This window comes from Crinia signifera, chromosome 1 (genome assembly GCF_055691185.1).
Source record: "Crinia signifera chromosome 1, ASM5569118v1, whole genome shotgun sequence".
NCBI lineage: Eukaryota > Metazoa > Chordata > Amphibia > Anura > Myobatrachidae > Crinia > Crinia signifera.
In genome coordinates, this window is record NC_139217.1 from 275,116,598 (window position 1) to 275,132,819 (window position 16,222).

The 16,222-nt window shown below is 43.5% G+C and overlaps 1 protein-coding gene across 1 annotated transcript in view; it reads right to left on the minus strand.

Moving 5' to 3' along the window:
* Positions 1–250: 250 nt before the first annotated feature.
* Positions 251–16,222, minus strand: part of LOC146075191 (prostaglandin reductase 1-like) — a 40,699-nt gene continuing 24,727 nt past the window's right edge. The window contains exons 5-10 of the mRNA XM_083184172.1: positions 14,544–14,711; positions 13,572–13,689; positions 12,810–12,965; positions 11,656–11,761; positions 4,454–4,572; positions 251–1,941 (exon numbers count right to left, since the gene is read on the minus strand). Of these exons, the coding sequence (XP_083040298.1) occupies positions 1,831–1,941; positions 4,454–4,572; positions 11,656–11,761; positions 12,810–12,965; positions 13,572–13,689; positions 14,544–14,711 (778 nt within the window). The 3' untranslated portion in view covers positions 251–1,830. The remainder of the gene's footprint in view (positions 1,942–4,453; positions 4,573–11,655; positions 11,762–12,809; positions 12,966–13,571; positions 13,690–14,543; positions 14,712–16,222) is intronic.

Here is a 16,222-nt window from a genome sequence, read left to right on the forward strand (position 1 = left end):
TCTGTTGGCACATGTCAGCACAAACAAAAAGTGAAAAACCCATGTCGAGCTAGCCATTGTGAACCTAATGCTTGTATCGACCTTCCATCCATGTCGACCTATTTCAGGTGTCGACCCAGCCATGTCAATGCAATGTGTGTCAACCTTAGGTGTGTCGACTGTATATACCTTTTATGAACCATATACAACAAAAAGTGAGTACAACTTTTAATGATTAAAGTATACAATAAATAATGCAATAACTGAAGAGTCTTGTTCTTTACATGTGCATACTGTACTTTATTCACATATTTCTATACATTCACATTTGTCTCTTAGTTTCATGTTTTAAAGACAATGATAACATTCAAAAGTAAAAACCTCCATTTTCTCTATTATGTTTTAGTAATCAAAAGATTGGTCAATGCCCAGTGTCATTATAGGGTTAAATTAATATGATTTTTACATGCTTATGCATGAGATATTTTTGAAAAAGAGGCTTAGGGAAGAGAATCACATTGGCTGCCCACACATAGGCCCTTATTCTGATCGGTGCGGATTTTTCCGCATGCGGTCGTACCGCCGATGGTTTTCGACTGCGCATGTGCAGAGGTCACTCTGCGCATGTGCAAGCGGTTTCGCCGCACGTATTCTTTAGATGCCGCACAGGGGGCGGAGAGGGGCGTGAAGGGCTACTTAGCCTCATTACCCTATGCATACGCCCCGCGTTTCATGGGCGTTCCCATGCAAACGCAGGGCGTATGCATGGTAATGAAGCCGTGATGCATGTGTAGGGGGCGGGCATCTGACATCGCCGGATGTCAGCTGCCCGCCCCCATACATGATTTCATACGGACAAGTGTCCGTGTGGTCTAGGGTGGCGGGCGCTGGTGGAGCGTGCGGCCCTGCATTCGATGTTCGGCGACCATCGAATGCAGGGGCTGCTCCCAAGATGAAGGAGGCGTATCCCCGTCCACTTTCATGCGGACCGCCACATATCCGCGTACGGACGGAGGTGGCGATCCGTATGGAAGGCGGGGATTCGCCTGCACGGTCCTGGCCGCATATTCTGATCTGGCCGCACAGATCAGAATAAGGGCCATAATAACTAGAACAAAGGATGCATACTTACTACTGCTGGTACCAAATGAACTACATTGTAAAAACAGTACTTTGTTGCAGAGGGCGGAATAGAAGAGCATGTTACTTCAGCAGCCTCATTTGGGGCAGGAGAGCTATCATACCAAAAGACAATCTACAATGATCAAAGAATGATCAGCTTTGTTTACTCTCATGGTCCCACTAATTGAGACCCCAAGGCCAATACCCAAAGCACTGGGCCCTACCAGATCTCTATGGCTCTTATTTCCACTACCATCATTCAGTTGAGGAACTTACAGTACTTGTAAAACAATAGTGCCGCATGCCTGACAATTACAGATATGGGTAAACAATGCTCATACAGGCCCTATGGTGGGCAATGTTCTATTAAGTGACTTAAACTGACACTTACCCAATACCATTACAACATCTGTGAGCAATATACATTTTACTATGTTTTAATAGAAGTGCTTTTAACCTCCGTCTTCTTTATGTATCACCATGAATGCATACATTAGTATGAATAAACTTGCCCATTCTGTTTTTTTCTCCAAATTATCGATTACTTGAATATAATATCACCACCAAGTTGCAACACATCATGAAAAGTATGAAAGCTTAAATATCACTGGCAGAATATAAATTTCAACATAAAAAAAAAAAAACAATTGTTTTATAAAAAAAATTTCAGTGCAAACCATGCCATTTTTTTATTAATATAGAGTAAAACAGCAATGATGGTACAAAAAGCTAAACTTTTACTATTGCTTTCCCAATGTTCTCTCCTTTAAGCATCCCCATGAATGCGGCTGGCATGTTCTCAAAACCATTGGTGACGTGTTCATGATATTTCAGTTTGCCCTGGAAAACAAGAGTGATAAGGAACATTTGCCATAATAACACAATAAGAAGTATATTTACTAAGAATCATATTTGTCCGAGTTTGCAATCTCGGGTGTGTTTGTAAAAATGTATTAGAGTTGTACTGTCTAACGTGTGTACAGCTGTTATCATCTCAATATATCTTATACAGGGGAATTATTGCCACAAATTAGTTTTCCCTAATAGGATTAACTCCTTTTCCTCTGTATGTACTTGCTATACCAATCTTTCCCCTCTTCGCACTATAGGCCCCCATACATTATGCGACTTCCCCGAGAAGAAAATTTGCATCCGATCCTCCTTGAGCTGCCCAGGACCTTCTTGGGCGGCAGGAAAGTATGCGGTCCTTTTGCATGTTATGTATCGCAAGCAATCCGATTCCCCGCTGCTGGAGGGGCAACATCTGACCTCCAACTCCGGTCTGATGTGCATGGGACAACGCATGAGATCGGATGTCATACACATGCTATTTGGACGATTTCACATGATTTCTTGGCCGAATCCGCTGGAATCGGGTGAAATCGGGCCCAAGTCGCATAGTGTATGGGGGCCTTATCTTTAATGACGCAGAAAGACAGATGTGAATCTCTGGCCACCACATCTTCCTCACAGCTTTGTAGTTCCCTACACAGACTCACAGAGCAAGATAAACGAAGTGTCCCACCTGCTGTACCTGCAGAGCATGCTGATTAACCACAAACCCATCAGCCACAGTCTGTTCATTCCCTGTCAGGGACTATCAGAGTGCAGACACATTTCATAACTATGTTTTCATTTCAAGAAAATAAAATATGTAATTTTATTCTTTAGTTTTGTTTTGAAGATTTTGATTGTTTGGTACTTTATCTCTCTCCATGCTTTGATAAATTTCCTTCTTAAATCTGTCCACTTTCTCTCTTCAATGGGCCTATGTGCTAAGCCTTGGAGAGAGAGATAGTGTAGATGGAGATAAAGTACCAGCCTATCCACTCCGTACTGTAATTTTTCAAACACAGTCTATAACATGGCAGTCAGGAGCTGATTGGATGGTACTTTATCTCTCTCCTTGAAGCTTAGTACCTCTGGCCCACAGTGTTGTACAGAAAAGGGTGGATTTTCTACAGTAGCAAAGGGTGAGCAAATTTTAATTGCTCACCCTTCCCTATTGCAGAAAGCCCACCCTCTTCATACATCACAAGCACCATTTCAAAATACTGTCCCTTGTTCCCTCTTAGATATACAGGGGGATATTCAATCTCCGGCGAGCACCTCCCATCGGGGAGATGCCCGCCGGGCCCTATTCAATGCTGTCTTCCCCGAGCAGGGTATCTCCCCGAGCAGGGTATCTCGGCAGAACGAGCCCGACATCTCTAGCTGTCGGGCTCGTTCTGCCGAGAACAGCCGGGAAGTGACGAGCTGCCGGCTGCAGCTCGCCTCTTCCTGGCCGCAACTCACGGCCATGCCCCCTTTTCGCTCCCCGGCAGGCGGGACATTGAATCCCGCCTGCGTGTTCTCGGTCAAGCTGACCGAGAACGGGACTGGGTCATGGCGGTCGAGCAAGCTCGACTGCCGTGACCCTGACATTGAATATCCCCCACAGTATCTGATTTGTGCCTGGCTGGGTCTCTGGCAACCATCTCTCTCTCCCACCTACAAGACCTAGTGTCACTACCCACTTCCTACCAGGTCTTATTGGACGATTCTATTGTAATCTGTAAATATACTCTGAAAACTCATCCTCTTAATTAGAGCTTGCTCTTCTCCACCCTATATTACCCACACTAATCCCTGTCTGCTCTGAGATACACCCGCTCCTCTTATTTCAGTTGTGCTCTTTCAATTAGAACAGCCATGTCCAAACTATGGCCCTCCAGCTGTTGTGAAACTATACATCCCAGCATGCCTTGCCATAGTTTTAGCATTCCCTAGAAGCAATGCATGATGGGACTTGTAGTTTCACAACAGCTGGAGGGCCATAGTTTGGACATGCCTGAATTAGAAGCACCAGCCCCACACCAGCATCCAGGTTTAATTTTCATGTCTGCATCTCATAAAGGGCCGGACGCTCTAAATAAAAAATGCGGTAAAAACCCTGTTATCAGTGTTTTTACAGCATTTTCATATGCTCTAAACCTTCTTTGGTGGGGCGGTGGGAATACCTGTAGAAAAATACCCTGTAGAAGCCTATGGGCTTCTCTACGCCCTGCGGCTGGGCAGTCACTGCATGCGCAGAGGGACTCCTAGGTCTCAGACATGGAAGTCCTGGGACGGCGCTGCATTGAAAAGGACAGCTCTTATCACATGAGATGTCCTTTGCATTATTAATCGCATATGTTAGTGCATATGTAATTAGTAAGAATCCGGTAGTTGGCGGAGAGGGGGGGGTGGATGCTAGAGCATCCCGCCTCCAACCTGGTACAGTATATCCCAGTTTTACGTGTTTTATATTTTACCTAAGTAATACAATTATACAGTAATCGAATGATATCAGCCACATATAAATTGCATTTACCTCTAAAACCCACTGCAGGAGTTGCTTCTGTCCCTCTGGATATCTGTCTAGCCAGCGAGTCACAATGAATCCTTGCATGAGGAGTTGTTTAAAAACCATATAGGATTGTATATAGGGTCCTTAGAGATAAATATAAAGCAGAAGAGATATCAGTATATACAGTACTGTAAGAATAATAAACACAGAGATGCAGCATAGCATAGTCCTATAGTCCATTCATTGTTAACTAATAAACAATGACAACAAAATATGTCATCATTATATACAGTAACCGACTATTTGGCCTGTTGGTATCCATCCAGCTCTAAAAGAAGTTCTGCAACAAGGCGAATGTGGTCCTTTATTTCATGCTTGGACTGGAACATTCTAGCACTGTGCTGGAGAGCCAATCAGTTAAGTTAGCAATAGGAAAGTAGTAGACATGGAAAGAAAAAATTCTTTACAGTTAGGGCAGTCAAACTGTGGAACTCTCTTCCAGGTGAGGTGGTGTCGGCTGATACAATAAAATAAGGTTGGACAAACATTTATTGGTTAAAAATATCCAGGGGTACAAATGAGAATCATAACCTGTCTTTAAAAAAAAACAAAAAAAAAACATCTGAATACACTACATATAACAAGGGATAAGCTATAAAAACCTTGATGGACGCAAGTCTTTATTCAGCTTTATCTACTATGTAACTATGTAACTGACTCCGTGGCTTCAAAATCGAATGGAAAAATAGACAGTGCTGGCAACACTTTATAGTACAGATCTGTACTACTATATAGTTAAAGTCTAATGCATTTTGCTTGTCGTGCAATTCAATCTCAATCGAATACGGTATGAATAGCAAGGCAATCGCACCACATGTATACTATACCCCTAATGACTTTTAACTTACACGGGAAATGGAGTTGTGATTCTGTAAGGAGCTTCCTGCTCCTCTTCCTTCGTCAGACTGCATTCATTGAGTGTCCATGCTAGAATTCACTCATGCATGCACAATGGAGCCACTCACTGACAACTCTGAATCACATTAGTGCAGGCATTAAAGTGGGGGAACAGGGTGGAACTCCATTCCAGCACCTGTAATCTTGAGGTGGAACTAGTTCAACCACCACCTTGACCCTGCACGGTAATTGTAACAGAAAGCATTATAGTTTGCAGAGGGGCGCCAAACACCCTACTTCTGGCCTTAACTTTGCCAAATGGGGAAGGGGGGGGGGGGGAGTAACAGTGGCAAACGCAGGATTTTCAGAAGGGGGTTTCCAGAGGGGCGGAGCAAAGCACGGAAATGGACACTTAGGTGACCCAGTATATGCCAGGTCAGTTAAAGTATTATAGATAGACCAAATGTATATAATTAATAATAATAAAAACATATATATATATATATATATATATATATATATATACATACATATATATACATACAGGGGCATCAACAGCAGTGATGCCCAATGTATTGGGGCACCTACCGATCCTCCAGCGGTAGGGGAAGCTTTGATGTCCCACAGGAGGTAGGGAGTATTATATCAACAGCTCAGCATGTAGGGCCTGGATCAGTAATTTCCACTAATTACCCCTTTACTGCACAGATGGTGGGAGATGAGGGCATTGGGCTGAATAAAGGGGCCCTGATACATAACTTCCAGGGTGGTAGAGGATGTTTAATATGCAGAGGAGGGGTGTATAGTGGAGTGGGCTTATTATTCATAATTTTCTGGTGGGAGGACAGCTTGCTTGACTGCAGATATCTCCAGTTCCCGGAAATAGATTTATTAGATTTTAATGGAATTAAAAACTAGAGAATCCCACCTACCAAATGGTATTGGGGACTAGGGAATCAGAGTTCAGTAGGCAGAGGAATCTGCCAACAAGTATATAAAACTACATACCAGGTGTGTGGAGCTGGAGCAGTAACCAGCTGCTGGCAGGCTGATATCTCTGGTTCTGGGAACAATAGAGACAAGCTACTAGTGTCCATCAAAGGGGGAGAATCTCAGCTTTTAGAATATACCCTCAGAAAAACTCTACGTCAGACAGAACCTGAAATATCTGACTGGGAACAGCAATTAACAGGCTTGGATGGGGACCACTGCTTTGAAGTCAGATATCTCCGGTTCCCAAGGGCCGATTTTTAAAATTCTTGTACCCATGGAAAGAGGGGACCCTCAGCTTTCAGACTAGGACTCTTAGACTTCTGGGGAGGGTTTCTGGGTACTCGGAAACCCCCCCTGCGTGCGCTACTGAGTAAATAGGTGGCAGAATTAAATGAATTCCCCCACCTCTTAAAGCTACGCTTATGTGATACAGACAGTCAAGATTTTCACACTCCACCTCTCCATCTACGGAAACTTTGAATACATTTCAGCGCAAACATTCTATATTACAGTCATATATTGCTACAGTAGTAATGGTGTTAGTGCTATTTTTCAGCAGGAACCAGCAGGAATGGAAAATGTACTTTCCATAAGATAAGTTTTATTTTAAAGTCACCTGTGGGTGCCTTTGTTTTTAAATACAATATATACATCTATCTCTCCCTCCCTCTCTTTATTATATATGTTATTTTTTATTTAATTGATCCACCCCCAGACTTGGAGTTCCTGGACCTATTTTTCCAGAAAAATAGTACTGGTGTTAGGTCACTAGAACTAGTGAGCCAACATTGCTGAATTGCAAGGGATACAGTATATGGTTCTTGTTCCCCCCAGCACAAAAAAAATGTGTACAAGCACACAGTATTTGTATTCCTAGTTAAAGCAATGTTTGGTTATACTTTTTCTTTAAGTATATATTTATTGTATAAATATGGGAAATTAACACTAACCAGGAATATAGCTGCGCTATATAAGAAACTGTAAATAAATAATATATAATACACTGGGAGGAGGTGGTGTTAGGGAGTGTCAGGTGCATGGTCTATGCTATTCTATTTAGGGTGTAACTAGGGAAGAAATAGGAACAAATGGCAGAAGCTTGAAGTTTTGTTTAAAAGTTATGTACATAAATGTGACCTTTATTATATATGGCATCCAGGGGCGTAGCTATGGTAAGGCAGCCCCAGCCATCGCGGGGGGGAGCCGGTGTCACTGGGGAGCAACAGGGTCACGGGGCACTCTCAAAGCCGAGCTCTGCTCAGTGCTCTGCTGCTGGGAGGAAGCTGGGTATATACTGTTGAGCCGCCTGTAGGTGGCGCTGCAGCGCACAGCTGAGCTCCTCGGCTGTCAGGAAGAAGCTCCTCTCTCTGTCTCAGGACATGGGGCTGCCTGATACACGGAGCTATGAATAGGTGACATGCTGATTTTACAGGTTTGTGTCCCTTGTTGTGGGTGCCAGTTGCAGGGGCATGGACAGGGGAAGAAAAGTGTGGGCACCATTAATGTAAGCTGGTGGCCCATTGAGTACTATGTCTTGGTAGCTGCAGTGGGAAGGGGGAGGACTGGGTATATGGAAACTGGGTGCCCTCCATTGCTTGTGGGGGTTATTTGCTTGAGTATTGGTGTTTGTAAGTATGCTGTATGTGTGTATGTATGTATACTTTTTGTGTATGCTCTGTGTGTCTATAGCGTGTGTATGTTTCTAAATATGCTGTATGTGTGCATGTTGTATGGTATCTGTGGTTGTATGCCATGTGTGTATGCTGTATGTGTGTGTGTGTGTGTGTGTGTAAATATGCTGTGTGTGTGCATGTATGGTATCTGTACCAGTATGCCATGTGTGTGTCCGTGTATGTCCTTTGTGTCTAAGGTATGTGTGCTTTAATGTCCTGTGTGTGAATGGTATGTGCGTGTGTGTGTGCGTGTCTGTATGGCATGTCCTGTGTGTATGTATGGCATGCGTGTGATTACTGTAGTGTGCATGTATGTTCTGTTTGTATATATGTATGGTATGTGCGTGTATATGATGTGTGTCTGTATGGTATATGTGTGTGTTTGTGATGTGTGTCTGTATATATGGTATGTGTGCATGTATGTCCTGTTTGTATATATATGTATGGTATGTGCGTGTATGGTATGTGTATATATGGTATGTGTGTATGGTATGTGTGCATGTATGCCCTGTGTGTCTGGTATCTATTAGCCCCTGGTCCCTGGATGCCAGCATTCAGTATAGCGTCACTAGCATCCCTAATGCCTTTAGAAGAGCGGCCGCTGAACTTGAAATGAGTCAGGATGCCAATGCCGTAATACTGACAGCTAGAATCCCGATTGGTGAGTATGAAGGAAAGAGCGGAGCGAGACAGCGAAACGCTATGGAGAGAGTGGGGGTGTGAAGGAGAGAGAAATAGAGAGACAGTGATGGAAAGAAAAAGAAAGTGTCAGAGAGAGAGAGAGAGAGAATCAGACCCTTTATATATTTTGCAATGGGACCCACAAGGTTCTAGTTATGCTCCTGCACCCCAATTGTTTGCCCTGAGTTGCTGGCAGCAGCACCAGAGCACCCTGACCTATGATCATCCTTTTTCATCTCCCACAGCAGCAGCGTGTCTCCTGGGCAGCAGAACTTGCTGCTGCAGTGCAGACTCCACCCTTCCTGTCCTAGAGACCAACCAAGCTATCACACGTGCAAAGCCCAGGAGGAGCGGCCATCAAAAAGCACCCGTCGTGACCTTCAAGATAATGGTTGTGACCCACTGCCATCCTTGCGCTTCAGTGTCCTCTCCTGGCTGCAGTTCTAGCATCTGGTAAGATGTGTTTTGCTTGGTTTCGGGTCAGAAGATGGGGTAACTGGCGCTCATTTAGGGCACCCTCATATGTTTGTGTGTCAGGATGGTGCTCTCTTCCCAGAGGCTGCCCCGGTTCCTGCTGCTGGCCGTGCATGGGGTATAGAGGTGGTGTCAATGGTGCCTGCAGCAGCACTGGAAATAACTTTCAATATGCCAGCTTAAAGTGCAATGTATGTACACTTCTAAACCTAGTAGCTTCTATACCCCTTCCCTACCCCCAGTACTGCCTATCCCTAATCCACCTTGGCCTCTCCCTAACCCGTTACAGCATACTTACGGCTAATTGTTGGCTGTTGACATTCCGTTGTTGGCATCCTGATGCGCTTAAATGTTCCAGTTTCAGTGTTCTAATGGCAGTTGGGATGCCAGTGTCGATATACTGAACACCAGCAACCTGATTGCCTGGAAGCTGACCTCATTCAATATATATTGGGTTTCACCATGTGTGCATAATGTGTTATATTCTGTGATGGGCATTACGGTGTGTGGCATAATGTGTAATTGACTTTAAGGTGTGTGGTATAATGTGCAATGGGCATTACGTTGTGGCATAATGTGGCATAACTTTGTGTGGCATAATGTGTTATGAACATTACAATATGTGACATAATGTTTAATGGGCTTTATGGTAAGGGGAATAATGTGTAAGGGTCATTATAGTGTGTAGTATAATATGTAATAGACATTACAGTGTGTGGCATATTGTCTAATAAGCATTGCCACACACCCTTCATGGAATGCTATAGGTTTCAAAAAATGGGAGGGGGCGCCAGATTTTTTTTGGCTGGGGGGAACAAAATTTCTGGTTACCCCACTGATGGCATCTATGTCATGGATGAAGACTGTCCTATAATTGCCACCATAATTAAAACAAATATCTTTCTAGTTGTACGAGAACTTAAAAAAATAATATCTATCACAGCTGTTGATGAAGCTGCAGGGATGGATGGCTCATTGTGTCCACCAAATTAAGGTTGACATGCATTGGGTCAAACACTGAAGATCAACATACCTTAGGTCAACACATGAAATAGGTCGACATGGGTAACAGTGACACGGTCAAAATGTTGACACAAGCATTAGGATGACAATGGGAAGATCGATAATCAAAAAAGAGGCTTTTATGTAGGATGTAGTGACTGCTATTCAATGGACAGCGGTGAAATCATTTTAACAATCCTGAAGGTTTAAAACAACAGGAAAAACCAACTGCAGTTGGTATTCTGTATCAACTTGGCTGTCTTGCTTCTTGCTATGATCTCTGCAAGTACTGTATATCTACGGGATCTGCCGGGAACGCATGTTACATTTATTAAACATATCTGCTGCAATCAAAAAGAGGATAAAAGAAAGTCCCAAGGCGTGATGATAAATCCTTGCAGCCTCAATATTGGTGAGGGACCACTGGAAAGGTCCCTACTAATCGGTTACAGGGCCGGCGCCACCACTAGGCAAATCTAGGCATTTGCCTAGGGCGCCGGCCACTGGAGGGCAGTATTTCGCCTCCCTTGCCGCCCAGGTACCTGTCCTGCGGCACTGTGCGTATATAAAGCTGGCGGCGGCAGCAGCAGGGGGTCCCTGCAGTCAATAAGAAATAACGAGCGCTATCTGCTGGGCTATGCGGAAGCGCTTCTGTTTTGGAAACACTGGCCGTACGCTGATTGGCTGAGATTCAGCCAATCAGCGTGCGCCGTGCGGCCAGTGTTTCCAAAACAGAAGCGCTTCCACATAGCCCGGCGGATAGCGCTCGTTATTTCTTATTGACTGCAGGGACCCCCCGCTGCCGCCGCCGCCGCCAGCATTATATACACACAGCGCCGCAGGACAGGTACCCGGGCGGCAGACACCGGGGGGCCCCCACCCCGACTCGCCTGGGGCGCTCCGGTGCCTTGCACCGGCCCTGATCGTTCATACTTAGCCTACTCCACTGTGAGTTTGGTACACCTCCTATGGTCGTTTATGTTGATCCCATTGATTTATGATCAGTTTTCTAAAACCTACATATTGTTTCATTTTTCATCTTTTATGAAAAAAACATCGTTTGAGCAACATTTCTCAACATTCACCATGAAAATCCAGCGCCATCAATACTGCTTCTCCAGTTTGTATATCCGCTGCAATCGCCATCTTGGGTCAATGATTAATTTTAAGTAAACATCTGTATTCCTGTACAACCATTATTTTATATTTAGTGTTACTGGGAGGTCTACCTGAGGCATGACCTAAGAGAGACTATACCTGGAAATAGATGTTAAAACAAAGCAAGTCGTTTTATAATTGGGCCTATTGGGGATATGGTTCACTTAGGTCCTATGTCTGACATTCCCTATAGCTTTGCCCACTGAATAGTACAACACTCAGCAATAAGACACATTTATAAATTGGAACAGAGTTCTCTATAGTTTGTTTTGAAAGTGTATTGTAGTTTGTGTGAAAGTAACATTTAGATGTAAAGTTTTTGTGTGTATAATTTGATAGAAGGGGTACCTGATGGAGGCACTTCATCATTGTACAGGGAGATGGCACCACATGCCGAAATTCTTCCAAAGTCCTTCATTTGTGGAATAGCGGCATCTGCAAACTTCCCACCCACCTGCAGAGCAGAAAATGCTGATTAACCAATAAGAACCAGCCACAGTCTATATAATGACCAGCCCCTGTCAGTGACTGTCAAAGTGCAGACACATTTCTTAACTATGGTTTTACTTCAAGAAAATAAAATACAAAATGTAGGGGTACATTTACTAAAATGAGCGTTCTATTGAAGATGGGAGGTTGCCCATAGCAACCAATGAGATTCTTTCTATGAATTTATAGAATATACTAATTAAACTAGAATCTTATAGAACTCTTAGTAAATTTACCCCATATATACTTTAGTTTTTATGTTTTTAAAGTGAGATGTATCAAAGACTGGGGATAGAAAGTACCAATCAAATCTGTCCACTTTAACTCTCCAAGGGGTCTATGCACGAAGACTTGGAGAGAGAAAAAGTCGATGAAGATAAAGTCCCAACAAACCAGCTCCTGATTGTATTTTGGGGACTAAATGGGACATGAACACATAGGACCAGATGCACTAAGCTTCAAAGAGTGATAAAATGTAGAGTGATAAACAACCAACCAGCAGCTCCTGTCTGACATTTTTCAAACACAGTCTATGACATGGAAGTCAAGAGCTGATTGGCTGGCTGTTTATCACTCTCCATTTTATCACTTTTGAAGCCTGGCCCATACACTGAAACCTGGGGACAACATGGTGACACACATTGTGGCCTAGAGGGAGAGTGGGAGAGGTTTTCATTCTTTCTGGTGCATTTTGGATACGATGACACATATACCAGGACCAGGGGGAGGATATAGTAATGCACACTCTGGGGCTAAGGTGGACCTACAGATGTATATACTCGGATCTTGGGGGGGCAGGATGACACACACAATGGCCCTGGGACGGTGACAAGTATTCCTGTATCTAAAATCACATATAAAGTTAGCTGGGGCTTAGGAGAATAGTGGAAGGGACACCTTAAGTCCAGCAGCAAACACCCCCAATGTTTCTGGAAGTTCTGCCACTGGTATTACACCAGTCTGTGGAATAGCTACAAGGTAGTATTATCTTTGACTGCAGCATTTAAACTTACATTCTCAAAATAACAGTCATAGCCTTCCGGAGATGCTTTCTTCAGGGCTTCCTCTAAGGAGTCCACGGTCTTGTAGTTAAATGCTTCATCAAAACCAATTTCTTTCAAATATGTGACTTTTTCATTTGAGCCAGCAGATCCAACCACCTTACAGCCCTGATGCAGAAACCGCAAGTTAATATGAAAAAAAATATACATTTTTCTTACAAGAAACTATGCAAAGTATTAAGAAAAGCTGACACTCCCTGATTCTGCAAACAATTGTAAACATTATATGTGTGTAATGGTGGTGTATTAACATCTCAATATCACATCCCAATTCACATGCATTAAGTGCAACTCATTTTTCTAGCCCCTTTGGTGAGTATCACACTTCACATTCACTTCAGAATGGGGCGGGTGCGGGGATGGACAGGGGGCTGGTACAGTGAAACGCTCAATGGTTTTTTTTTTAAACCAGAACCTGGGCATGGATTTTCTTTCATTTATTATTATTATCATCATTATAATCATCCTTTGTTTATATGGCACCACAAGGGATCCGCAATGTTCAATAACAGATTACATAAGCAAATAAGTGAAACAGTTGAATACAAAAGAGAACAAGTGCAGGGTACATAAACATAGCGGCATCAGCAGAGGACACTGACATAAGTATCAGGGTGGCAGAAAACCACAGGATTTTGTGCCATCAAAGATGGTTGAAGTAAGGGAGGAAAAGCACACGAGGTAACTTTAATAAACTTCCTTAAATGTACTTACTTTGATTTTTGCAATTTGTCCAACTACTGACCCAACTGCACCAGCCGCACCATTGACAAGAACCACTTCTCCTTCTTTAGGTTTGCAGATTTCCAATAAGCCAAAATATGCCGTTAAACTGATAATAAAACAATTAGGTGAGAAACACAGCAGTCAATTACATCTCCTAATGCTTTTTCCTACAAAACATTTGTCGGTACTTATGTAGTATCTGGGCTGCCGATTTCTAAATCGGGTCGGATCGGGAGATCGCATCGCATCGCATGCGACCATGCGATTCGATGCGATGCGATGCGATGACCCGATTTTTCCATAGGAATCAATGTTAAAATGGACTGAGTCCATTTTAACATGGAATTCAATGGGAAAAATGGGTCCTTTTCATACCCCTACTATCCAAGTGGGCATGGAGTTGGATATAAACCTGTGGCGAGCGTAGCGAGCCACCGAGCCCGAAGCGTGGCGAGCGAAGCGAGCCCCGCGAGGGGACGAATACCGTCCCCTCGCGGGGCTCGCTTCGCTCGCCACGCTTCGGGCTCGGTGGCTCGCTACGCTCGCCACAGGTTTATATCCAACTCCATGCCCACTTGGATAGTAGGGGTATGAAAAGGACCCATTTTTCCATAGGAATCATTTTAACATTGATTCCTATGGAAAAATCGGGTCATCGCATCCGATATCGGATGCGATGCGATGCGATGCGATGCGATATCGCATCGCATCGCATCTGATTGTATGCCTTAACTTAAGGCATACAATCAAAAAATCGGCAGCCCAGATACTACATAAGTACCCATTTGTCTGAAAGGAGACTACATTACAGGTTTATAATAATTTTAATTTAACAGGGTCTTTCTAATATTGACTACCCTCAGGACAATCCCGTCATCTGTGTATTGCAGGAAATGATATGATCTGTTTAGGCCTACGAGCTAAATTGATGATGGGTTTCTTCTTGCCAATGCAACTTACCCAGGCATGCCTACAGCTCCAAGTGCCAGAGATCTGGGCAGAGATTCAGGCCAGTAGGGAGGTAAAAGGTGCAGTCCTTGGCCATCTGATATGATGTGTGTTCTCCAGCCACAATTTGTAACCAGATATCCTCCCACTGCGAAGGCAGCATTTTTGCTTTCAATTATCCTAAGGAAGACAAAATATAAGAGAAAAGTCAAATGAATTTTGAAGAGTTCAGACTGACACAAACTTATCTTCATGACTATTGGACCAGTTATATCTGTTACAAATAATAGGTTTTGAAAATTAATTTTGTTCATAATAACCAGCGCCAAATAAACCATAGGTTTTATAGGAATTACATTTCTCAGATGCACCGCAAAAGGAGAATCAGCATTAATGTGTTTTCACTGCCTACACAAAGGCTGATTCACTTTTTCGACTACAAACAATGCTCAAAGTGGAAATTAAGAAGTGGGGGTATGGGGATTTCCCTCTCTCACCCCCATGCGGACATCTCACTTATTTACTTAAATACGGGTCTCATTCACCTCTTTCAGCCCCCACACCACTTAAGTTCTCTTTGCGCTGGGACGGAGGCAGGAGCATCAGGTCGTGAATGCTGTGTAGTTTACAGTTGGCCACTTTTTGAATCTGGAGCAGATTGTGCATTCTAATGAGAAGCTTCTGTGAGGTCTGTGAGCCGTGATTAGCTCATGCCATATTTTAAAAAAAGCCATCCCCTTCTTTTGATTGGCTCCTGGTCCGCGAGCCAGGATAGGCTGGCGGCCATGCCAACTTTAATCAGCATATCTGCCGGGACCTGATTCTCACAACTCAGCCTCCTTCCCAAGTTTGGTGCCTCCAATGGAGAGGTGTCTTCCCAGAGGGACACATCTCCACACAATGCCACTGCTGTAAAGGCTTGGATCCCATAGTCGGACCCAGCACTGGTACATTCTCTACTGCAGCAAAAACACAGTGGTGGCAGGAAGTGGCAGTATGTCATACCACCCTAGGTTGATACTGGCTAGAAATTTGACCTTGCTCTCCTCACTGATTTTGTTTATAGTTACCTTGCACCTAAAGGGCTGAGGATCCCTGCCGATTTATACTCCCAAAAGCATTATCATCCGCAATTACTGCAACAGAATACTAAAAAGTGTCCATACACTAATAAAGTTTCAAACAATTTCGACCCATGGGCCAATAAATGGTGTGAAAATTGCCATATTGTATGAGACTTACCTCCAAATCCAATCTGATGCAAGGTCATCATGGCTGTCATAAGGATTTATCTAATTTGACTGGGATTGCATACGATACATAGGAAAAAGGACTGCATAGTTGTAATGCATGTGAACCTGCATGCGACACATCGGAAGAGTGCATGGGCTAAGGATCTCTAGTTTTACATTGCGACACCCACCTCCCCACACAAGTGGCCTGCAAAAGGCTGTAGTCATCCAGATTTTATATATAGTGGCAGAGGCATTATCTGGATTGTTCTGTTTGACCAGGAAGGCTCCCATACACCACATCAGATCCGTAAGTTACTCATTTTCGAGAGACTCACTAATTGGAGTTCCTATACCTTCATGGGGCAATACTAGTAGTGTTTTTTATATGTATTTATTGAACTACTGTACCAAAGCACTGCATATAATACACTGCACTATTGTTTCTACCTATTTATT